The 26,559-nt window shown below is 39.9% G+C and overlaps 1 protein-coding gene across 4 annotated transcripts in view; it reads left to right on the top strand.

The window, feature by feature from the left end:
* The window catches only part of dscama (Down syndrome cell adhesion molecule a), a 286,288-nt gene extending 260,497 nt beyond the window's left edge, over window positions 1–25,791 (top strand). For 2 of the 4 annotated variants that reach the window (XM_061963204.2, XM_061963206.2), the window contains 12 exons: window positions 3,774–3,891; window positions 3,980–4,143; window positions 5,927–6,025; window positions 6,172–6,360; window positions 8,587–8,877; window positions 9,104–9,280; window positions 13,467–13,497; window positions 13,581–13,696; window positions 13,781–13,939; window positions 19,985–20,182; window positions 20,266–20,568; window positions 24,015–25,791. In XM_061963204.2, coding sequence (XP_061819188.1) covers window positions 3,774–3,891; window positions 3,980–4,143; window positions 5,927–6,025; window positions 6,172–6,360; window positions 8,587–8,877; window positions 9,104–9,280; window positions 13,467–13,497; window positions 13,581–13,696; window positions 13,781–13,939; window positions 19,985–20,182; window positions 20,266–20,568; window positions 24,015–24,394 — 2,225 coding nt within the window. In that variant the 3' untranslated portion in view covers window positions 24,395–25,791. The remainder of the gene's footprint in view (window positions 1–3,773; window positions 3,892–3,979; window positions 4,144–5,926; window positions 6,026–6,171; window positions 6,361–8,586; window positions 8,878–9,103; window positions 9,281–13,466; window positions 13,498–13,580; window positions 13,697–13,780; window positions 13,940–19,984; window positions 20,183–20,265; window positions 20,569–24,014) is intronic. The other 2 variants (XM_061963207.2, XM_061963205.2) reach the window with 1 other exon arrangement.
* Window positions 25,792–26,559: the final 768 nt, after the last annotated feature.

Here is a 26,559-nt window from a genome sequence, read left to right as displayed (position 1 = left end):
CCCGGAACTCTCAAGTTGCTGGCACGGCCACTCTACCAACCGAGCTATTCTGCCCCGGGTAAGACTAAAGAGATGTCTAAGGATCTCAGAGACGAGATTGTAAACCTGCGCAAGACTTAAATTGACTAAAAAAACATAAACTAAAAGCCTTATGAGAAAGAGATTTAAAAATGTAATTGATAAATGGAAGAAATACTGTACATAACAGTTGTTTGACGTATATTTACCCAGGAAAGTCTTATTGAGATTAAGAATCTCTTTTGCAAAAACGTCCTGTCTGATCCGATATTGATATCAGATATTGGTCCAATAAAATATCGACTTACATCTAAAATCTCCGGTATAAGCTCTAACAAGCAGTCCTGCAGCGTGTTTACTTGTGCAAAGCTGCATAGACTATTGGCGTCTACAGTAAATGTCCTTCAATAAACAACCAACGTTAGTGTTTTCTTGTTTTTTAGTCAAAAGATAAACATGGTAGGATATAGGCTACGAGGCATTAGCAGTCACACAGCTTAGCACACAAGCTAGACATACGTAATACGTGTCCTTAATTGAAGAATATTGCAATCTAAAACAGCAACATTTATCAATATAAACAAGTATCAAATAATTATAGGTGCATATTACTTACACATACAAAGTCTCCAAAGCAGAAGAAGCGTATTGGAAAGTATCAGTAACAAACGTGTCCGCATCATTTAACTTACTGTGTTACGGTGCCAACTTCATGAATTATTGTGTCAATAATAGGTGTCAAAAAAACCATTTTCACTTAAAGACAGCATTAGTTCATTTCAGACTGTCAATAATAAATAGGTGAGTGTTTTTCATACCTACAACTGTTCTCTATTTGACTAATTTCACTTGATCAAACTTTTTCTAACATTCCACACTACAAAATAATGAAAGTATGTTATACTTGTGCTGATATCGGATCAATAACATTAACGGCCAATACCCTTGGCTCCAACATTGGTATCATATTTGAAGTAAAAAAAAAAAGTTGGGATGAAGTACTAAATGCCAATCAAATACTTACAAACCCCGTTTCCATATGAGTTGGGAAATTGTGTTAGATGTAAATATAAACGGAATACAATTATTTGCAAATCATGTTCAACCCATATTCAATTGAATATGCTACAAAGACAAGATATTTGATGTTCAAACTGATAAACGTTTTTTTTTTCAAATAATCATTAACTTTAGAATTTGATGCCAGCAACACATGACAAAGAAGTTGGGAAAAGTGGCAATAAACACTGATAAAGTTGAGGAATGCTCATCAAACACTTATTTGGAAAATCCCACAGGTGTGCAGGCTAATTGGGAACAAGTGGAAGTGGATGCCATGATTGGGTATAAAAACAGCTTCCCAAAAAATGCTCAGTCTTTCACAAGAAAGGATGGGGCGAGGTACACCCCTTTGTCCACAACTGCGTGAGCAAATAGTCAAACAGTTTAAGAACAACGTTTCTCAAAGTGCAGTTGCAAGAAATGTAGGGATTTCAACATCTACGGTCCATAATATCATCAAAAGGTTCAGAGAATCTGGAGAAATCACTCCACGTAAGCGGCATGGCCGGAAACCAACATTGAATGACCGTGACCTTCGATCCCTCAGACGGCACTGTATCAAAAACCGACATCAATCTCTAAAGGATATCACCACATGGGCTCAGGAACACTTCAGAAAACCACTGTCACTAAATACAGTTGGTCGCTACATCTGTAAGTGCAAGTTAAAGCTCTACTATGCAAAGCAAAAGCCATTTATCAACAACACCCAGAAACGCCGCCGGCTTCTCTGGGCCCGAGATCATCTAAGTGGAAAATTGTTTTGTGGTCTGATGAGTCCACATTTCAAATTGTTTTTGGAAATATTCGACATTGTGTCATCCAGACCAAAGGGGAAGCGAACCATCCAGACTGTTATCGACGCAAAGTTCAAAAGCCAGCATCTGTGATGGTATGGGGGTGCATTAGTGCCCAAGGCATGGGTAACTTACACATCTGTGAAGGCACCATTAATGCTGAAAGGTACATACAGGTTTTGGAACAACATATGCTACCATCTAAGCGCCGTCTTTTTCATGGACGCCCCTGCTTATTTCAGCAAGGCAATGCCAAGCCACATTCAGCACGTGTTACAACAGCGTGGCTTCGTAAAAAAAGAGTGTGGGTACTTTCCTGGCCCGCCTGCAGTCCAGACCTGTCTCCCATCGGAAATGTGTGGCGCATTATGAAGCGTAAAATACGACAGCGGAGACCCCGGACTGTTGAACGACTGAAGCTCTACATAAAACAAGAATGGGAAAGAATTCCACTTTCAAAGCTTCAACAATTAGTTTCCTCAGTTTCCAATCGTTTATTGAGTGTTGTTAAAAGAAAAGGTGATGTAACACAGTGGTGAACATGCCCTTTCCCAACTACTTTGGCACATGTTGCAGCCATGAAATTCTAAGTTAATTATTATTTGCAAAAAAAAAATAAAGTTTATGAGTTTGAACATCAAATATCTTGTCTTTGTAGTGCATTCAATTGAATATGGGTTGAAAAGGATTTGCAAATCATTGTATTCCGTTTATATTTACATCTAACACAATTTCCCAACTCATATGGAAACGGGGTTTGTATTTCACTTAATTGTATTTCATGTTTTGTTCTACATTTCTAAAGTTAATGTACCAATGATTGTCACACACACACTAGGTGTGGTGAAATGTGTCCTTTGCATTTGACCCATCCCCTTGATCACCCCCTGGGAGGTGAGGGGAGCAGTGAGCAGCAGTGGTGGCTGCGCTCGGGAATAATTTTTGGTGATTTAACCCCAAATTCCAACCCTTGATGCTGAGTGTCAAGCAAGGAGGTAATGGGTCCCATTTTTATAGTCTTTGGTATGACTTGGGCGGGGTTTGAACTCACAACCTACCGATCTCAGGGCGGACACTCTAACCACAAGGCCACTGAGCAGGTTTTATTTCACTCTGTTACAATAAATCTAAGATACAAACAATGGACTGTTAATATTTGTGTAAAGGGGTTAACGGCGTGGCGCAGTGGCAGAGTGGCCGTGCGCGACCCGAGGGTCCCTGGTTCAATCCCCACCTAGTACCAACCTCGTCATGTCCGTTGTGTCCTGAGCAAGACACTTCACCCTTGCTCCTGATGGGTGCTGGTTAGCGCCTTGCATGGCAGCTCCCTCCATCAGTGTGTGAATGTGTGTGTGAATGGGTAAATGTGGAAGTAGTGTCAAAGCGCTTTGAGTACCTTGAAGGTAGAAAAGCGCTATACAAGTACAACCCATTTATCATTTACCATTTATAACTTACAAAATCAGCAGGGGATCAAAAAACTTTGATAAAAGTAACTTTAAAAAGTTCAAACACACACATTTCATTACAGTAGACCCGAGTGAATGTAATGTAGTACTCTGATGATGACTTCATTTTGTATCAATGAACGGGAACAAAATATACACCCTGCAGTTTATACAGTATGTTGTGTAGACCACACACATGCAAATGCATGGTCATCACCTTTGCTGTGGTCCTGTCTGATAAGATCATAGATTCAGATAAACCTTAAGATGTCAGGACCCACGGTTCTTATCATCGCCTTCACATCCTTTACCAAGTGTCGGTGGTGGAGTGGTGGACATAACGCAGGAAGATATGCAAATGTACTATACTGTATTTTTTAGTAGTATGCCATATTACTGTTTGTCTGCGCTGGGCTGTTGAGACATTTTGTCATTATTTATTTTGCAGCTCCAGCACGCATCTTGACCTTCAACAGGACAGTGACGACACCCTGGATGAGAGACATTGTGTTACCGTGCAAGGCAGTGGGCGATCCGTCTCCAACAATCAAGTGGCTGAAGGAGATGTGAGTGTCCAAACTGTTACTGGAGGAAAATAAATTTTCCCACTGCTCAAAAGTAAATGGTTGTTGACCTCACACGTATGTGTTGCAGAAACGGAACCCCCGCACCTGTCGTGATTGACAGCCGGCGCAGTGTCCATGGCAACGGCAGCCTCGTTATTCGCACAGTAAAAGCGGAGGACTCTGGGAACTACACCTGTGTGGCCAGTAATAGCTTTGGCTCCGATATGATCGTCCTCAACCTGCAGGTTCAAGGTAGGAAAGGCAGCATTTGAAAATAACAAAAGTGTGCTGCCTGGCTTTTTGGTCGTGATCTATTCCAAAGGTGGAGACTAAACATACTGTCTGGTTTGTTACTTGCAATGTTTGGCCGTGCGGCGTAAAAAAATTGCTTTAGATGTTACAGTAAAAAAAACGGGCAGCTCAGTCGCTATAATTTTACTGTAAAAATAACAGCGCTATCATCGTTTTTCCTTTAGCAGTAATACACTGTAAAAACACTGACCATAGATTTTATGTTAGAAAAAAAAACTGGCAGCTCAGCTGCAAACATGTTAGTGTATAAATAACAACACTATAATCGTTTTTCTATTTACTGTAATACACTGTAAAAACACCAACTGTACATTTTAGGTAAAAAAAATCAAATAAAACTGGCGGCTCAGTCTCCAGAATTTTACTGCTCAAATAACAGTTAAACTTTTTTTCCATTCCATAAAATAACAGCTGTGCGGTCTTTCCATTTACAGTATTAAAATGTAAAAAAATAAAATAAAAAGAACAACCATAGATTTTAAGGTGAAATTCTGCCAACTGAGCTGCTAGTACTGTAATACCGCTGTACTCTATTTAAAGTAATCCAATGTGAAAACAACAACCATAGATTTTATAATTTAAAAAAATTGTGGCACCTCAGTCGCTAGAATTTTACTTAAAATAACAGTGGTACCGTTTTTTCATTTACAGTAATACACTGCGAAAACGACGGTTGATTTTATGATAAGAAAGTGTCAGCTCAGGCGCCAGACTCTTACAGTAAAAATAAAAATAGCATATTTTTTTCATTTAGTAAAAATGACCTTAGATTTTAATGTTTTAAAAAAAACGTCAGCTCTGTCTGTATAATATTACTGTGAAAATTACAGGTGTACAGTCCTTCTATTTACAGTATCACAATGTTTTACACAAAACGACCGCAGATTTTACAGTAAAAGACTATCAGTTCCGTCATCAGAATTTTACCTTAGAGGCAACAGCACTATCTTTTTTCCATATACAGTAATTAGGTACACAAATTACTGTAGATTTTACTGAAAAATTTTGGTGACTTCCTTTTTTGTTGTAACATTTTTACATTCACAGTAATGGAATGTAAAAACAACTATGCGTTTTATGATTAAAAAAACAAGTCTCCGCTCAATCGGCAGAAATGTATCATACAAATAACGTTTTATTTTTTTACAGTAATACATTGTAAAACAGCCGTAAATTTTACGATAAAATTCTTTTTTTTTTACCGTGAAATAAAATATATACCGGTACTGTTTTTCATGTACATTAATACACTGTAAAAACGACCATAGGTTTTACAGTCAAAAAACTGACATCTCAATTGCCAGAATTTTACTGTATAAATTACAGCGGGACCGTTTTTCCATTTACAGTAATACACTGTAAAATGAGTGTCAATTTTACGATAAAATTATGGCGAATGAACTGCCAGGTTTTTTTTTACAGTAAAATAACAGATATACTGTGTTCATTTACAATAATACACTGTAAAAACGACCATAGATTTTACGATAACAAACTGGCAACTCAGTCATCAAAAGTTGACTGTAAAAGTAACAGTACTGCACTAAAGTTGGGCATACAAAAACCGACTTACCACTGTATATGTGGGATGGATGCCATCTGGCTTCTGGCTTGTTGCCTCGGGCTCGGGCCCTGGACAGGACGCAGAGGCTGGAGCAGGCAGGTCACGTGTATTACCTACCATGTTTCTCCTGTCATGTAAAAATGGTCTGTCTTCTATCAGTTCCACCTGACCAGCCTCGCCTCACAGTGACCAAGACCACCACAACGTCCATCACACTGTCCTGGATACCTGGAGACAACGGCGGCAGCTCTATCAGAGGTCTCACACACTTCACACACACACACACACACACACACACACACACACACACACACACACACACACACACATACACCTTTCTTCACGAGCATGTTATTTTCCTTTACAACACGCCAATATATTCAGTAGGCATGTTTCCTTCACAGGCTACATTTTGCAATATTCGGAGGACAACAGCGAGCAGTGGGGAAACTTTGCCATCAGTCCAAGTGAGCGTGCCTATCGGCTTGAGAACCTCAAGTGTGGCACCTGGTACAAGTTCACACTCACAGCCCAAAATGCTGTGGGGCCTGGACGCATCAGTGAGATCATTGAAGCGAAGACCCATGGGAAAGGTGGGAAACGACTGTTGCTGGGCCTAATCAAAGTATTATTTGAGGGGTACATGTACTTAGAACATGTTTAATATATTGGAATCTGTAGTTATTAAGAAATGTCTCCAATTATTATTGGCGAACTTACACAAAGCAAACAAAATAAATATTTTTAGTGTGTTAATCTAAAACCACACCCATAAGTCAATTTACTATTGAGAAAAGCACTCGGAAAGCGCACTTATAAACCTTTTAAGAAATCCTGAATCTAGACGGTGATCTGGATTACCCCCAAAATCTAATCACTGGCTCCTTATCCCATTTCTGACATTTCTTGCAAGTTTCAACAAAATCCGTGCCTTTTGTTCTATAGCTGCATGAAATAAACTGAGTGAACCCTGTTGTCAGTTATCCACTCTCTTTTACGCTGTGGGTGGAGGCGGGGCCGCTAGCATACAGTACAGGCCAAAAGTTTGGACACACCTTCTCCTCATTCAATGCGTTTTCTTCATTTTCATGACTATTTACATTGTAGATTGTCACTGAAGGCATCAAAACTATGAATGAACATGTGTGGAGTTATGTACTTAACAAAAAAAAGGCGAAATCACTGAAAATATGTTTTATATTCTAGTTTCTTCAAAATAGCCACCCTTTGCTCTGATTACTGTGTTGTACACTCTTGGCATTCCTGTGAAGTGAAAACCATTTCAGGTGACTACCTCTTGAAGGTCATCGAGACAATGCCAAGAGTGTGCAAAGCAGTAATCACTGTGCATATTTCTTGTGACACAAGATTAAAAAGCTGTTTTTACCCATCAACACAACAGTGAAGCAGTAGGTTTTTTTTAAATATTCACCCTGGCTGTAGTTTTTCAAAAGCCAATTTTTAGGACATAAATGTTTGAAGGCCAAAAGCACATACGTTGTTTTCAAATATGTGTTCTTGACTACATAGCCCAAGCCTCTAAAGTGTGGACGTGGGCAAAAATGCATACATGATATAATTATAAATATATATGTACCGGGTAGTAGTAATCCAATCCAATCCACTTTATTTATATAGCACATTTAAACAACAAGAATGTTTCCAAAGTGCTGCACAGCCATGTTAAAAACAATATTAAAAACAAAATTATGCTCCACCAATGACTGAAAAAAACAAAAAATAAATAAATATAAAACCAATATAAAAAAAGTACCTTTGTATACGAGTTTTATTGGTTCTGTGATGCAGCTCGTACCTTGAACAACTTGTATTGCGAAACGGCGTCGCCCATTGAAATTATTTAAAATTAATTTTAATTGATGCTTAGCCTCCCAGAGCAGCAAAATTTGACTCTTTGAAGAAAATAACAATTTTAGAAAATAATCATTATATGAAAACAAACAAACCACTTCAGTAGTTTTGTAAAGTAATGTAATAATGTACATGTTTCACCTAGTTGACTTCTACGGTATCTCCTTCCTGCTGCTTCTCCATCAATCACATCATCAGCAGCTTCTTCATATTTTCGTGGATAACTGTCTGCTGTTCGGATCTTATTTTAACGTTCTCTGCTGACGTTATTGAGTCATTTGGATTCAGTGTGGTGCAGACTTGCAGTGCTACACTCCAACTGCTTCACCAAGTTAGCTCGCTACACACTCTGTCATGTTTTCGATGATTCATTTCTTTAATTCAGTGAATATCATCCACTTCTTACGGGGTTCACCGTGACATTCTCCACGCCAACTCGCGGAGGGGAGGCTGGCAGCCCAAACATAACAATTAGCCAAGAGACAGCTTGCATACCGAAAAACGCGTGCACAGGGCCACTCGTATACCAAGGTTCCACTGTATGTAATTTTATATTTAGTATATTATAAACAATATCATTCAAATGCATATTTTCTTTTTAGTGTAATTTATCAGTGGTGACATGTTTATTACTAAAAGTAGTACGGTATTTTAATCTTTAAAATGATTTCATTTGATTAATTTTAAATAATTATTTATTGTGATTATGTTTTAATTCAATATTAATATAATGCATGCAAATTAAAAACAATTCAAAAATAAATTCCAACTTCACCCACATCTTGCTTTGAATACCACTAATCAGATCAAATCATGAATGGCCTGTAATGAGTATGACATAGATGATTAGTTTATGTACATTTCTAAAGCGCAATAGAACCTGTGCTCGTGGTTTACAATTTGGGCTTTTCCTAGATTTATTCGTTGTATTCCTCCCGTCTCTCCAGAGCCTCAGTACTCCAAAGAACAGGAGCTCTTCACCAGCATCAACGCCACCCGAGTCAAGCTCAACCTGAGCGGCTGGAACAACGGCGGATGTCCGATCACCTCTTTCACGCTGGAGTATCGTCCCATGGACTCGCCTTCGTGGACCACGGCGCAGCGCACCTCCCTCACCAAAAGCTACGTCCTGTATGACCTGCAGGAGGCCACCTGGTATGAGCTGCAGATGAAAATCTACAACAGCGCCGGCTACGCTGAGAAGAGGATCAAGTTTGCGACGCTTAGCTACGACGGCAGTGAGTTCTGGCGTTACAGCCGCTACATGGTTTTGTGAGGAAAACGATAACCATTCACCATGTTAGATTGTAAGCTGTAAATGATCAGAAGACTTGCATGTAATACATTTAAAAAAAATATATTGTGCATCACACCGAATAACTCAAAAGTATGTTCAAATGAGAGCAATTGAGTAAAATAGAATATTTTGTTTTGTCATGACAAAATGTATTTTTTTTTCCACAGGTACCATTGCCCCGCTAGTTAAGGCCCCTAACATAAGCGAGGACACGTCCGGTGGAAGCGAAGGTTTGAAAATGATGGTGACCATTTCTTGTGTGTTGGTGGGGATCGTCGTCATCTTTATCGGCCTGCTGGTGCTGAGGAGGAGGAGGCGTGAGCAGAGGCTGAAGAGACTACGAGGTACGGTTTTTATTACAGCAGCTGGGATAGAACTTTACTGACCACGGGAAATTTAGGTTCCAGTAGTAGCAACACTATATGCGGTATATTTGTCAAGTGTCCAGGGATAACTTTAGATACACTACATTGCCAAAAGTATTTGGCCACCTGCCTTGACTCACATATGAACTTGAAATGCCGTCCAATTCCTAACCCATAGGGTTCAATATGACCTTTTGCAGCTATTACAGCTTCAACTCTTCTGGGAAGGCTGTCCACAAGGTTGCGGAGTGTGTTTATAGGAATTTTCCACCATTCTTCCAAAAGCGCATTGGTGACGTCACACACTGATGTTGGTGGAGAAGGCCTGGCTCTCAGTCTCCGTTCTAATTCATCCTAAAGGTGTTCTATCGGGTTCAGGTCAGGACTCTGTGCAGGCCAGTCAAGTTCAGCCACACCATGTCTTTATGGACCTTGCTTTGTGCACTGGTGCACAGTCATGTTAGAAGAGGAAGGGGCCCGCTCCAAACTGTTCCCACAAGGTTGGGAGCATGGTATTGTCAAAAATGTGTTGGTATCATGGAGCATTCAAAGTTCCTTTCACTGGAACTAAGGGGCCATGCCCAACTCCTGAAAAACAACCCCACATCATAATTCCTCCTCCACCAAATTTCACACTCGGGACAATGCAGTCCGAAATGTAGCGTTCTCCTGGCAACCTCCAAACCCAGACTCGTCCATCAGATTGTCAGATGGAAAAGCGTGATTCATCACTCCAGAGAAGGCGTCTCCACTGCTCTAGAGTCCAGTGGCGACGTGCTGTACACCACTGCATCCGACACTTTGCATTGGACTTGGTGATGTATGGCTTGGATGTAGCTGCTCAGCCATGGAAACCAATTCCATGAAACTCTCTGCGTACTGTACGTGGGCTAATTGGAAGGTCACATGAAGTTTGGAGCTCTGCAGTAACTGACTGTGCCGAAAGTCGGCGACCTCTTTGCACTATGCGCTTCAGCATCTGCTGACCCCTCTCTGTCAGTTTACGTGGCTGAGTTGCTGTTGTTCCCAAACGCTTCCATTTTCTCATAATAAAGCCAACAATTGACTTTGGAATACTTAGGAGCGAGTAAATTTCACGACTGGATTTGTTGCACAGGTGGCATCCTATGACAGTTCTACGCTGGAAATCACTGAGCTCCTGAGAGCCGCCCATTCTTTCACAAATGTTTGTAGAAACAGTCTCCATGCCTAAGTGCTTGATTTTATACACCTGTGGCCGGGCCAAGTGATTAGAACACCTGATTCTGATCATTTGGATGGGTGGCCAAATATTTTTGGCAATATAGTGTATGTCTAGGGAAGCCATCTATGTCAAGGTTGAAAAAACATTTATGAACAGGGGTAGTGGTCTGCGATACCACCTGTCTCCCACATACAACACTGTCCTTTCAACCATTCCTAAAAGGCTCAATTTAGCCTCCAACAAATAACAGGAGTTAAAAACATGCTGGTCACAGAAGGTGACCAGAATGGCATTTGTGCCATTTGTTTACAACTGAATGGAATGCTAATGTGGGTGATTCCGACTATTTTGGACTGGTAGTAGTCGATCCACAGCGATCGTTCTGCCACATAATACCTCAATGAAAACGAGTGAAATGTACAATTCAACAACTGTCATTGGCTTTGACAGTTAGGATTGGTCGTTGTTTTTCTCATTACGATAGGGCGGAAGCATTCTTACCCAGGCACACCCTCCTGGTTTTGGAGTGTAAATATTTTGGGGTTTTGGCACCAGCCGCTGGACTACAACTGACCAATCTAAGTCTATAAGCACAAACTAATGAAGCCTACTCGGATGAGCGGCAAAACGTCTTCTAAGACAAACAGTCCAGTTGAATGCCCTGAGATCACTTTAGATAGTATTTTAAATTACAGTATTAATAGCAGTTAAGATAGATTCAAAAATAGAATATAAATAATAAAAACAGCTGTGACAATACAATTAAGTATCCAAACAAAAGCCAAATGAATGCACATTGTAATTTATCAAAATGACAAACAAAAGGTGACATCAAAAAATAACATGTATGTAGACGGTAGACAAATAGTTTTTTTTAGTAATCACAAAGCAGAAATCATTAAAATAAACTATGGATTGGGTTAGCCTATTTTTTTTAAAATGTTTGCATATATAGTAGATTGTATAGTACTGATATTTAAGAACATCGAAGTATAATTTGTTTCAAAATTAGAAGAATTTAATATTTTGTAAACATCGCATTATGGGATTATTAAATGCTTTTAATGCAGTGTTTGCACCTGGAAACATTTTAGTCCCTTGCCCAAATCTCACATGTATTTTACTTTATAGATGGTGTCATTACACCTCAACCATGATTATAATTGTGTAATTTTTGCACCACACTCAACCCACAAATGAGCTAAATCATATATTTGATTTGTTGTTATCAGGGTGCAAAGGGGTCTTATTATGATAGTTTTTTTTCTCTATTTAAAACACTTCCTTGTGGTCTACATAGACTTAGAGTTAGACAAACTTTTATTGATCAACAAGGGAAATTGTTACACGCAGTAGCTCAGTTGCAAAGGATGGAAAGATAACATCACATGTTATGGTGATTTTTTTGGTCGAATATTTTGCATAGATTATGTTTTACAGATCATCTTCATACCGCTTTCTGACCATCTCTTCAGGATGCGCCGTTTTTGTGGCCTGTTCTTATTTACGTGCCTCCACTTCGTCAGCCTCTTCTCCCTGTCATCCTTGTTGTCGTTTTTAGCGCTTCCATAGGAATTCTACGGAGCTCCAACTATACACTACTTTATAATAGAAATGGTAGCAGCGGAGGATGCATGTGCATGTATGAGCCAGTCTGCCCCACAACAAGAGGATAGAGAAAAAAGAAGGAGCTTATTGACTACGATGTCGGACTATAATGACAGACTCGCGGCAAAGCTCTTCGGGTAAATCTCCACCATGTATGGAGATATCCACTGACATCACAAAGAGAGATGTCCGATAATATCGGCAGTCCAATATTATCGGCCGATAAATGCTTTAAAATGTAATATCGAAAATTATCGGTATCGGTTTCAAAACTATCGGTATCGGTTTCAAAAAGTAAATTGTATGACTTTTTGAAACGCCGCTGTGTACACGGACGTAGGGAGAAGTACAGAGCGCCAATAAACCTTAAAGGCACTGCCTTTGCGTGCCAGCCCAATCACATAATATCTACGGCTTTTCACACACACAAGTGAATGCAAGCATACTTGGTCAACAGCCATACAGGTCACACTGAGGGTGGCCATATAAACAACTTTAACACTGTTACAAATATGCGCCACACTGTGAACCCACACCAAACAAGAATAACAAACACATTTCGGGAGAACATCTGCACCGTAACACAACATAAACACAACAGAACAAATACCCAGAACCCCTTGCAGCACTAACTCTTCCGGGACGCTACAATATACACCCTCCCCTACCCCTACATCCCCCACCTCAACATCCTCATGCTCTCTCAGGGAGAGCATGTCCCAAATTCCAAGCTGCTGTTTTGAGGCATGTTAAAAAAAATAATGCACTTTGTGACTTCACTAATAAATATGGCAGTGCCATGTTGGCATTTTTTTCCATAACTTGAGTTGATTTATTTTGGAAAACGTTGTTACATTGTTTAATGCATCCAGCAGGGCATCACAACAAAATAAGGCATAATAGTGTGTTAATTCCACGACTGTATGTAACGGTATCGGTTGATATCGGAATCGGTAATTAATAGTTGGACAATATCGGATATAGGCAAAAAAGCCATTATCGGACATCTCTAATCACATCTGGAAAAAAATTTCACAATTTGTGCAAATTCCATACAGCTCGTTTTAAGGAAAGCTACATTGTTTTATAAATGCCTCCATGGTTTGATTTCAAATTTTCGGGACTTATGCAGATCCCAAATACACAAAAACAAGTACCGTACCCAAAAGAAAAGTGAGTTTATTTGTGTACGGTCCTAGTGAGGGGTTGGCACGAGGGACAAAGGAGGTAATAATCTGTTCCATTTGCTCCAAATCTATAAAATGTACTTTTGTGACCTGCAGACTGCTCTTTTTGTCTTCTATGACTCCCAACTAATCTAATACTGTGTTGTTTACTCTCTTTGCTAACAAGATGCAAAAAGTTTGGCTGAGATGCTAATGAGGTAAGAATCTCAAGAAATGTCTCAAATTCGTTGTTGCTCAAAAGGTGTGAACGCATTAATCAACCACGCCCTCTCTCGATCAGTAAAAACACACGTCCAGCCGAGCCAGTCAACAAGCAGCAGCAAACGCTGCGAATGCACATCGACATTCCCAGAGCTCAGCTTCTAATCGAGGAGAGAGACACCATGGAGACTGTTGGTAAGCACACCACACACATCAAGTGCTACTCCTCAAAGACCTCTTTGTTTCCTTCCTGAACGTTCCTTTGTGGCTGCTCCACAGACGACAGGTCCACTGTGTTACTGACCGACAACGACTTTGGGGAAACCCAGAAGCAGAAGTCCTCCACAGTCACCCACACGGTCCACTACCAGTCCCTCTCCCAGGCCACCGGTCCTCTGGTAGACGTGTCCGACGCCAGACCAGGAACCAGTAAGTCCAGTACGGACGCTTTTTGTTTTTTACTTTCCAAAACTGTGTTGCAGGCTGTTTTGGGTTTGTAACAATGGATGTCAAAGTGTACAGTTGGACGTTATGGTCCCACACCGATGAAGATGTTTTAGCTTCACATTCTAAATACAAGATCCAGCTGCGTGAGTACAATAAATCCACAAGAAAATGTCTACTGACAATCACCCTTCTAGTTCACAACAAAGGTGTAGGATAGTGTTGAGCAATGTTCCCTCTAAGGTGCGCGCCTGCGCAATTGCGCACTGCTCAAGCGTCCTCTGTGCACGGCAAATCTATGCCACGCACAAAATCAAATAAAAAAATAAGCGCATAACAATTTTCGACACGACGCGGACACGACAGAGAAAACAGTTTTCGTCGTCATTGTTCAAATATTGTAACGTCTGTCGAGACGCTTTGAGGACATGAATTCCATCGATCACTTTACTGAGCAAAACTCTTTATTGTCGGCCATAAACACATCACCAAAACATTAGTAAAAAAAATTATATCTCGCAAAAGTGGTCATTTTCTGCAGTACAAACCAGACCAAAAGCAACTTTGTTATATCAACAGCAGCCACTTGCTCTTTCTCACTTGCGCCAACACATGAACATATGGCACTTAGCCAGTGATGCGTTTACAGCCACACAAAAAGTCGGACAACTCCAACACCACACATAAAGTGTAATTCCAGGTCGTTACACTATGATTTACCAATCAAATGTGTGCTTATTCTCGTGTCATTTATTAGAAATCTTAATTTATACATATTAATCATGAAATGCTGTTAGTATATAAATAAATACTAATAAAAATATATTTTTTACAAACAGGAAGTTGCAGGAATGTACACATGATCCCCTGCTTACATCTCATTGTGCAACATGTGAATGTTTTAATTGGAACTAAATGCAATGTCTGAAAGGGGTACAAACTATTTCCAAAGCAGAACCTCCACCCAGACAAACAATACAAGTACACAGTTCATGAAAAACAATATTTTTTGTTATTGTCATTGTGAGTGGGCCTAAACACTTATATTAGAAAATAATCTCATGGAAATGACTGCTGTCATTTGATTATAATGATAAGAGAATGTTGTCTGTCTATCTGTGTTGGCCCTGCCATAAGGTGGGGACTTGTCCAGGGTGTACCCCGCCTTCTGCCCGAATGCAGCTGAGATAGGCTCCAGCACCCCCCGCGACTATGAAAGGGACAAGCGGTAGAAAATGGATGGATGGATGGAGATTTAACTTGTTATTTAGTCAGGTTTGGGACAGGTGTGCTGCAGGTGTAGCCACAGTGTGCACGTCTGATGTTGCTCACATGGGCTCCACTGAATGCTCAGGGAGTTTTTGCGACGCTCACACACATGAAAAATTAGAGGGAACATTGGTGTTGAGGTCTGTGCTCTGGCAGGGTCTTCCTCACAAAACACATCCAAACATGCTCATTCTTTCTGGTGCATGCTCAATAATTGATCAACTGGAGATGAAAAATTCAACAACAAGAAAAAGCACTTGAATTATTTAAATTACTTGAAAATAATGCCTTTTCGATTCATTAGTTATTACTTAGTTGCGGTGTCTCGACTTTTTTCTTTGATATGATACCGATATTTAAGCCATGAGCATTGGCCAATACTGTTATTGATTTGATACAATATCAGCACAAATCATAGTTCATACTTTTATTGTTTTGTAGTTTTGAATGTTTAGAAAATATTTAATCAAGTGATATTAGTCTAAAAGAGAACAATGGCAGGTATGAAAACACTAACCTACTTGTTATTAACCATCTGCAATGGGCTTATCCTGTCTTTAATTTGAAGTGTAGTGGTAATTTGTTTACTATAATTCATTGATTCGGAATGGCGTAGTGGGTAGAGTGGCAACCTGAGGGTTGCAGGTTTGCTCCCCGCCTCTTTACATCCAAATCGCTGCCGTTGTGTCCTTGGGCAGATCACTTCACCCTTGCCCCCAGTGCCGCTCACACTGGTGAATGAATGATGGGTGGTGGTCGGAGGGGCCTTAGGCGTGAACTGGCAGCCATGCTTCCGTCAGTCTACCCCAGGGCAGCTGTGGCTACAAATGTAGCTTACCACCACTAGGTGTGAATGAGTGATGGGTTCTCACTTCTCTGTGAAGCACTTTGTGTGTCTAGGAAAGCGCTATATAAATCTAATCCATTGTCATTATTATTATTATTAAGTTAAACTAATGACAGTAAGTTGAATGATGCGGACACGTTTGTTGCTGGATACTTTCTAATACGCTTCAGCCTCGGAGACTTTGTGTGTGTAAGTAGCATGCAACTAGAATCATTTGATACTTGTTTCTATTGACAAATGTGCTTTTTTAGACTGCAATATTGTTCAATAAAGGACACTTATTACCGATGTCTAGCTTTTGAGCTATTGTGTGCTTAGCTGTTGTGTAGCTGATAGATCCGAGTAACCTATAGTCTACCATATATAACTTTTGTAAATGATTCGAACAACATACAAGAAAAGACCAATCTTGTGTGCTGTTGTTGAACTTCGCACAAGTAAACACACTGGGCTATTACGGATTGGGATACACTTATTAGTTAGTAGGGTATTGTGCTCTTTTAGTACGGAACCTTCAGTCCGGTACAGAGGAGTATTGATTTCCCACACGGCACACATTAAGTGAGGGACATGAGGTGTTTCTTGCGTTATACTCGGTAAACAACGACGAGCACGGGTCATGGCTGACAGTGATGCCAAAGAAAAGCCAGAGCTTGTATGAATGGAGTAAACAGAACCTGGAAAAAAAAATTGGCTAAATGATTTAATGTATTGTAATGTATAAATAGATGTACAATATATTATTAAAGGGAGTCGAGGTACAGACCGTGGACTCATTCAAGTACCTCGGGGTGTGGGTGGACAATAAGCTGGACTGGACTGTTAACACGGACCACTTGCACAGGAAAGGACAGAGCAGGCTGTACTTCCTGAGGAGGCTGCACTCCTTCAACGTCTGTAAAAAAACTCTTGTGGATGTACTACCAGTCTGTGGTTGCCAGTGTTGTGTACTACATGGTAGTGTGCTGGGGGAGGGGGGGGCAGTACATCTAAGAAGGACAGCTCCAGACTGGAGAAACTGATCAGGCGGGCCGGTTCTACGATGGGAATAAAACTGGACTCACTGGTGACGGTGGCAGAGAAGAGGACTGTGGAAAAACTAGTGAGCATCCTGGATGATGACAGTCACCCTCTGCATAGTGTTATCAGTAGCCAGAGGAGCCTGTTCAGTGCTAGACTGCTTCATCCCAAGTGCAGGACTAATAGACTAAAAAACTCCTTTGTCCCACACGCCATTAGACTGTACAACTCCTCTCTGGGGGGCAGGGGGGTACTAGGATGACAGGGGATGCAAAACAATAACAGTGCAATACTTTTTCATAACATGGTCACTACTGCCTAGTTTCTCTTCTTATATTCTTATTTTACTGTTATATTTTTATTCTCATTGTTGCTTTTTATTTTTATTCTATTGTAATATTTTTTTATTTTGTTTCCATTTATACCCCATTATTTACTTTTTACTTTGCTTTACCCAAATATGTTGTCTTTGCAGTCTATTCAATTGAATATAAGTTGAAAAGGATTTGCAAATCTTTGTATTCTGTTTTTATTTACGCTTTACACAACGTGCCAACTTCACTGGTTTTGGGTTTTGTAGAAGGAAAAAATATGATTGAAAATCCAAATGTGGGAACGAACAAGTATGCCAAATCATTGGAAAGTGTTGGCAACAATGACAAAAAGTACAAAACCCAGTTTTTCCAACTTAGGAAAAAAAAAATGCCTGTTCAATAATTATTGAAATGCAATATTTGCTAACAGAGATTGAGTCTGTTTTATTTTTTATGTTTGTTTATTTATTAAGGACAATTAAAAGTGATTGACTTCCCAATTACAACAGTAAAAAAAATACTAATAAGAAATACAAGTTTATTGTGTTTAAAAGGGTTACTTGCATTATTATTAATTTTGTTATAGCTATTATTGTATATTATGACTACAAAAGTCCTTGATTTGGTCTCAAAATAATGCTGACAAGAATATTGTTTATCTGCCATTTTTATTCTCATTGTTGCTTTTTAGCTTTTTATTTTTATTCTATTGTAATATTTTTCTATTTTGTTTCCATTTATACCCCTATTATTTACTTTTTACTTTTTAAATTTGATCTAAATTTTGTACACTACTGCTGGAATTTTAATTTTCCTGAAGAAACTCTCCTGAAGGAATCAATAAAGTACTATCTATCTATCTATCTATCTATCTATCTATCTATCTATCTATCTATCTATCTATCTTAATGAGTGCAGGATAAACAATAATGTTCATAATTAACTCTTGACAAGTTTCTGGTTTTATGGTTTTAATTAGCTATAAAAACAAATGCATCATTTTAAAAAAATAAATATTTTTTAGAATGTACTATGTCATTGCTAAATAGGTTAAGTTTAGTCTTACACATTTGATGTTTTTCTTACCTATGAAAAAGTAGTAACAAACACGGGAAGTGAAAAAACTATCATTGGCTAAATAAGCTCTGCTTCTTTCTACTCCTCTTCCCACATGATGAATCATACAAGAGTGAACATGTGTTGCTCTTGAACATTACACTGTAAAGCACGTTCTTCATAAACTAAACAGTATCCATTACCATACTCTTTATTCACCAATGAATGTTGTCATTTTGGTCTTCTTCCACAAGGTGGTACTATAATCCCAGTGTTAGTGCGGCTAAGTACACTAATGTTCTCTATTGCAGTGTTTTTCAACCTTTTTTGAGCCAAGGCACATTTTTTGCGTTGAAAAAATGTGGAGGCACACCACCAGCAGAAATCATTAAAAAACTAAACTCAGTTGACAGTAAAAAGTCGTTGTCGCAATTGTTGGATATGACTTTAAACCATAACCAACCATGCATCACTATAGCTCTTGTCTCAAAGTAGGTGTACTGTCACCACCTGTCACATCACGCCGTGACTTATTTTGAGTTTTTTGCTTGTTTCCTGTGTGTGGTGTTTTAGTTCTTGTCTTGCGCTCCTATTTTGGTGGCTTTTTCTCTTTTTTTGGTATTTTCCTGTAGCAGTTTCATGTCTTCCTTTGAGCGATATTTTCCCGCATCTACTTTGTTTTAGTAGTCAAGAATATTTCAGCTGTTTTTATCCTTCTTTGTGGGGACATTGTTGATTGTCATGTCACGTTCGGATCTATATTGTGGACGCCGTCTTTGCTCCACAGTAAGTCTTTGCTGTCGTCCAGCATTCTGTTTTTGTATACTTAGCAGCCAGTTCAATTTTAATTTCGTTCTGCATAGCCTTCCCTAAGCTTTAATGCCTTTTCTTAGGTCCACTCACCTTTTGTTTATTTTTGGTTTAAGCATTAGACACCTTTTTACCTGCACGCTGCCTCCCGCTGTTTGCGACATCTACAAAGCAATTAGCTACCGGCTGCCACCTACTGATGTGGAAGAGTATTACACGGTTACTCTGCCGAGCTCTAGACAGCACCGACACTCAACAAGAACACATCATTTGCAGACTATAATTACTGGTTTGCAAAAAATATTTTTAACCCAAATAGGTGAAATTAGATAATCTCTCACGGCACACCAGACGGTATCTCACGGCACAGTGGTTAAAAAACACTGCTCTATTGTACTTACACAAACACAAAATGACACACAATTGAGGGAAAGTTTAACAATAAAATGCCGATTGTGCTCATCAACAATTATGCCAAAAGTGACTTTTTGACAGATTTAATTTTCCATCTCTGGTCCGAGATTGAGTTTTTGATTGATTGATTGATTGAGACTTTTATTAGTAGATTGCACAGTTCAGTACATATTCCATACAATTGACCACTAAATGGTAACACCCGAATAAGTTTTTCAACTTGTTTAAGTCGGGGTCCACGTTAATCAATTCATGGTAAGTCTTCTTCTGTGATGTGAATAAAAAGTCATGTTTTCTACTTCCTCTCAGACCCGACTGCCCGCCGTACAGCCAAAGCTGGCCCGGCTGCCCGCAACCGCTACGCCAGCCAGTGGACCCTGAACCGCCCACATCCCCCCGTCTCTTCCCACACGCTCAGCACTGACTGGAGGCTGCCCACGCCCAGAGTGGCGGGCTCTGTGGACAAGGAGAGTGACAGCTACAGCGTCAGCCCATCTCAGGACACAGGTCAGCACCTTTTTTTATTATTTTTTTCTACACGCTGTGGAAATAATCAAGTTGTCAACACAAAACATCATCGATATTTCCAGACCGCGCGCGCAGCAGCATGGTGTCGACGGAAAGCGCCTCCTCCACTTACGAAGAGCTGGCCAGAGCCTACGAGCACGCCAAGATGGAGGAGCAGCTGCGCCACGCCAAGTTCACCATCACTGAATGCTTCATCTCCGACACCTCCTCGGAGCAGATGACCGCCGGCACCAACGACTACACCGACAGCCTGACGTCCAGCACGCCGTCCGAATCGGGCATCTGCCGCTTCACCGCTTCGCCGCCCAAGCCTCAGGACGTCAGTCGGGTCATGAACATGGCGGTGCCCAAAGCCCACAGACCAGGTGAAACTTAAAGACTCGTCATATTGTGCAATAGTTCAATGACATGGAATATAAAGCCTGCATGTGGAAGTTCACAGCAGTTAAGACAAGGCTTGAGCCAATAAATCAATTAATCACGTGATAAATGAAAATGAACTCGATGGATAAATTGTCACGTTGTTTTTAAACAAAATATAAGAGGGTTCACTCTGTGCATCGCTCTCAGCACCTGAGCGCGTTTATTCAGGGGCAAAATTTAATGAACGGAGTGAACCCTTGTGTCAGTCATCCACAATTTTTGTCTCTGTGGGCGGAGGCGGGAGCACTGGCTAACACACGCAGGATGCAATGTCAGAGCGCCTCTCGAGTTGCTCGTAAGAAGCACCACAAAGTAGCAAAAATGACAAAACCCAAAACCGGTGAAGTTGGCACGTTGTGTAAAGCGTAAATAAAAACAGAATACAAAGATTTGCTAATCCATTTCAACCTGTATTCAATTGAATAGACTGCAAAGACAACATATTTAATGTTTGAACTGAGAAACTTTGTTTTTTTTTGCAAATATTAGCTCATTTGGAATTTGATGCCTGCAACATGTTTCAAAAAACTGGCACAAGTGGCAAAAAAGACTGAGAAAGTTGAGGAATGCTCATCAAACACTTATTTAGAATATCCCACAGGTGAACAGGTTAATTGGGAACAGGTGGGTGCCATGATTGGGTATAAAAGCAGCTTCCATGAAATGCTCAGCCATTCACAAACAAGGATGGGGCGAGGGTCACCACTTTGTGAACAAATGTGACTTGTCGAACAGTTTAAGAACAACATTTCTCAACAAGCTATTGCAAGGAATTTAGAGATTTCACCATCTACGTAATATCATCAAAAGGTTCAGAGAATCTGGAGAAATCACTGCACGTAATCGATGATATTACGAACCTTCGATCCCTCAGGCAGTACTGCATCAAAAAGCGACATCAGTGTGTAAAGGATATCACCGCATGGGCTCAGGAACACTTCAGAAAAACACTGTCAGTAACTACAGTTGGTCGCTACACCTGTAAGTGCAAGTTAAAACTCTACTATGCAAAGCGAAAGCCATTTATCAACAACACCCAGAAATGCCGCTGGCTTCGCTGGGCCCGAGCTCATCTAAGATGGACTCATGCAAAGTGGGAAAGTGTTCTGTGGTCTGACGAGTCCACATTTCCAAATTGTTTTTGGAAACTGTGGACGTTGTGTCCTCCGGACCAAAGAGGAAAAGAACCATCCGGACTGTTATAGGTGCAAAGCTCGAAAGCCAGCATCTGTGATGGTATATGTACTGTATATGCAGTGGTAAAAATGCCACTGTGCCAACTTGTTTGCAATGTGTTGCTGCCATTAAAATCTAGGTAAAAGATTATTTGCAAAAAAAAAATGTAGTTTCTCAGTTCGAATATCAAATATCAAAATGTGTTACCAGCCCAGGCCAAGTTAAGACATTTGGGGGGAAAACTGACAGTGGATGTAACGATTAACGGCATTAATGATAAACCACGGAGAAACTCCCAACGGTAATTATTACCAATTGAAATTATTATAAAACCGTGATTGATAGCTGCACTGTGACAAACTCAAACCGGTTATACTGCTCATTTACTGGAGAGCACATTAATGGCTGACTCGGTAGCCTAAATGCTAACCTGAAAACAAGAGCCATTAATGTCTTTCCCCATTAAGAAACCACATACCCCAATCTAACCTTATATATAAGCACATTACTGTCTGAGCAACTAAGATATTCAGTTGTGCAAATTGAAAGCTGTGCTCTCCTAGAGTGATCAATCTGTAACAGGAAGTGATGTCACATAAACCGAACGTGTGGCCCTTTATCATTAAAAAATTCTAAAACCTTTACAAATTAAAGCAGAAGAAGATAAACATAATTAAAAACTCAAATGAAAATAGTGGTGCTCTTAAAATGTAGGGTAATGATTACATGTTTCTTCTGCCAATGCTGTGTCTATTTATTGATTCATTTATTTTTAAATAAAACGTGTTTAAACATTTTTAAATGTGGGTACTTTTTGAGCACATTCTTCAATAACCTAATCATCATGGTAATTGTGATTTATGATCATTTTTGTTATAATAACCGGGATCCACAGCGCAATATCGATTTATGTTTTAAAAAACAATTGGTTAAAAGATTTTTAGTGTATATATATACAGTCGTGGTCAAAAGTTGACATACACTTGTAAAGAACATAATGTCATGGCTGTCTTGAGTTTCCAATCATTTCTACAACTCTTATTTTTTTTGATAGAGTGATTGGCTAATAATTGAGATTGATTAAAGTGATTTGTCACAAAAAGCATTCATGAAGTCTGGTTCTTTTATGAACTTATTATGGGTCTATTAAAGGCCTCACCCTTTTTCCTCCAAACATATTGCTGGGTATTGTGGCCAAACAGCTCAATTTTTGTTTCATCTGACCACAGAACTTTCCACCAGAAGGTCTTATCTCTGTCCATGGGATGAAACAAAAATTTAGCTGTTTGGCCACAATACCCAGCAATATGTTTGGAGGAGAAAAGGTGAGGAACACCATACCTACCGTCAAGCATGGTGGTGGTAGTATTATGCTCTGGTCCTGTTTTGCTGCCAATGGAACTGGTGCTTTACAGAGAGTAAATGGGACAATGAAAAAGGAGGATTACCTCCAAATTCTTCAGGACAGCCTAAAACCATCAGCCCGGAGGTTGGGTCTTGGGCGCAGTTGGGTGTTCCAACAGGACAATGACCCCAAACACACGTCAAAAGTGGTAAAGGAATGGCTAAATCAGGCTAGAATGAAGGTTTTAGAATGGCCTTCCCAAAGTTCTGACTTAAACGTGTGGACAATGCTGAAGAAACAAGTCCATGTCAGAAAACCAACACATTTAGCTGAACTGCACCAATTTTGTCAAGAGGAGTGGTCAAAAATTCAACCAGAAGCTTGTGGATGGCTACCAAAAGTGCCTTATTGCAGTGAAACTTGCCAAGGGACATGTAACCAAATATTAACATTGCTGTATGTATACTTTTGACCCAGCAGATTTGGTCACATTTTCAGTAGACCCATAATAAATTCATAAAATAACCAAATATCATGAATGTTTTTTGTGATTAACAAGTATGTGCTCCAATCACTCTATCACAAAAAAATAAGAGTTGTAGAAAGTATTGGAAACTCAAGACAGCCATGACATTCTGTTCTTTACAAGTGTATGTCAACTTTTGACCACGACTGTGTGTACTCTTTGAGCAGATCCAACAACACCACGATGATAATAATAACGGTGATCTTTTTACACATCCCGAGTGCAATGCCGTACGAGAACCGGTGCATAATTTTCAGAACATTTTCGTTGCGAGTTAAATTCTGAGAAAGATAGGGAGGCTCTCTGTCTGTCAAGACTCATCGGTGTGTGTTGTCCTGCAGGGGGCGAGTTGGTGCACCTTCCTCCCTACCTGCGCATGGACTTCCTGTTAAACCGAGGCATGTCCTGCTCAGGCTCATCCAGAGGGGCGGCCAGCGGGGAGAGGGCGGCCATGGGCCAGGCCTGCCTGGAGCCGCAGAAGAGTCGCTCGCTGAAGCGGCCCTCCCGCATGGCGCCCCCGACGCCGTCGGAGGCCCTTCAGGCCAGCAGGGACCCCGCCGCCCAGTGGCAGCCTGGCTCGGCCGCCACGCTCCCACACAGGGAGGGGTCGGAGTTGGCCCAGGCCGCCAAGCTCAGCACTTCGCAGGAGTCTCTGCTGGACTCACGTGGACATCTCAAACAGAGCAGCAACCCCTACGCAAAGTCCTACACGCTTGTATAACAGCAGGGGGTCCGGGACTCGAACTCACTTCCACGCTGGACTTAACACTCAAGTGCAGTAAAGGGACTCAACACGCAGTTCTGTAAATACGCCCTCTGAGGTCGGGGTCACTTTTACTAATCTACTTTTATTTATTTGACAACTTTTTTTTTTTTCTTTTTTTTTTTTTACACATAAGTAAACAAACAAAACGACTGCAGCCAAACGAATTAAGAAATGACGGAATATTATTTGTTCATTCTTTTTATAGAATTCATGAGTGATTATTAATATTAACAACAGAATTAGTTAATAATCATGAATTACGGATGGTTCTATTATCTAGCTTGTTTTGATAAGAACTTCTGTTTGTTTTTCTTCAACGGAAGATGAAATATAAAGAAATTGACATCTTTTCAGCTGTTGTGAAATTGTTACTTTTTATGAAGAAGAAGAAAAGAAAAAAAAAGTCTATTTCCTATGGATGCATGGGGACGACCCGCTCTTGGACAATGATGACTGCTCCGCCGAGCATTTTGTCACGCGTATGAAAACGATTCCAATGTGAAGATTTATTATTCTTATTACTATATATATATCTATATATAGAGAGATTTATATATAGATATATATATTCATATATATATATATATATAAAGAGAAAAATCAATTTTATTTGTGGATATTACAGGGAAGAATTGGTTTGGTTATTATGGTCTTCAAACTTGTTTTTAATTAGAAAAATGGCGTCTCTGTCGATCTTTCTCTGTGTCCCATTCTCTGATGGTGCAATATAAGGAAAAAAAGACAAGTCTATCAAAACTATTGCTCTATGCTGTAATAATGATAATAATAATAATAATAATATGTTGTGAGTGTGCTGACATGAGGTAGAACAGGGAGGGTTTCACACCACGAAGGCCCCCAGCCCCACCCCACTCAAATAGACCCTCTTCTCTCAGTGCACTAGGATGAGTCCTCAGGGCTCTCATGCTCCTCAGTAGATCCAACATTGCCGCTCTACAGGGAAAACATGTGAGACAATCTAGCAGATCCCTCCCTTCAAACCAAACGTATAACTTATGGTAAAATACCAGAAAAAAAAAAAGAAAAAAAAGAATTGTCGCTTATTCTTTCGTGGTCTTTTACCCACCCCCACCCCTGGTGTGTTTCTGTTCCCCCCGCCGAAGGGAGAAGAATTATTAGCCATCTTTCGGCGAGGTCTTTCATGTCCGTTTGTACGATTTAGTTCTACAATTAACTTTCTGATGATTGTTTTTTTTTATTGTTTTTTCTTCTTTTTTTTTTAACAATGTCACCTTTTATTTTTTAACATTTGGTGTTCACTTTGGGTGACACTGGAATAAAGAGAAACTAACACAATATTGGCATTTGCTGAATAAAATGGCTGTTCCCAGTTTGGTGATGATGATGTTAAAGTGGCTGTCACGGTATGGTATGGTATTGGCGGCTGTTGGCACGACCTAAAGATGCAGAGATGGTAGGCGAAGTGCAGGTGAGGTCTTTTGATTAGGACAAATCCTCGCCCCATGGTGGGAAATAATCTCTTTCTTACAAGTATCAATATCGCTGGAGGACTAGTTAAATATGATAAACCACACACCACAGGAGGATATGGTAACCGTTAAGCTAGCACTCTTAAATGTAAAAGGTAGGCGGATCGGTAAAAATATCGACAGTAACGATGCCAAGTATATAGTCGATTAGATCGATATTTTTTTTATATCACACAATATCTTGTTATTTTTGGTACTGTTTAGAACCGGGGTCGGGAACCTTTTTGGCTGAGAGAGCCATCAAAGCCAAATATTTTCAAATGTATTTCCGTAAGAGCCGTATAAAAAATGTTAGCACTGAAAACAACTAAATGTGTGCATTTTTAAGTTAGACCAACATTTTTAAAGTATAATAAGTTTCTTATTATTTTTAATAACAGTGTTATTGTGAAGCTAATCAATAATAAATAAAATACTTCTTACCATTAATGCGACTTCTGGTGCTGCATGGTTTTGCTGATGGCTTTGTAGTCTGGTTGATACGTGGTTATTTTTAACACTGTGATTACCAGCGGAATTATTAATTACTTATCGTGTTAAGCAATGTCAGCTACGATTTATCTGAGAGCCAGATGCAGTCATCAAAAGAGCCACATCTGGCTCTAGAGC

Source organism: Nerophis lumbriciformis, linkage group LG09 (genome assembly GCF_033978685.3).
Source record: "Nerophis lumbriciformis linkage group LG09, RoL_Nlum_v2.1, whole genome shotgun sequence".
Classification (NCBI taxonomy): Eukaryota; Metazoa; Chordata; class Actinopteri; order Syngnathiformes; family Syngnathidae; genus Nerophis; species Nerophis lumbriciformis.
This window is presented reverse-complemented; position numbering and strand designations above follow the sequence as displayed.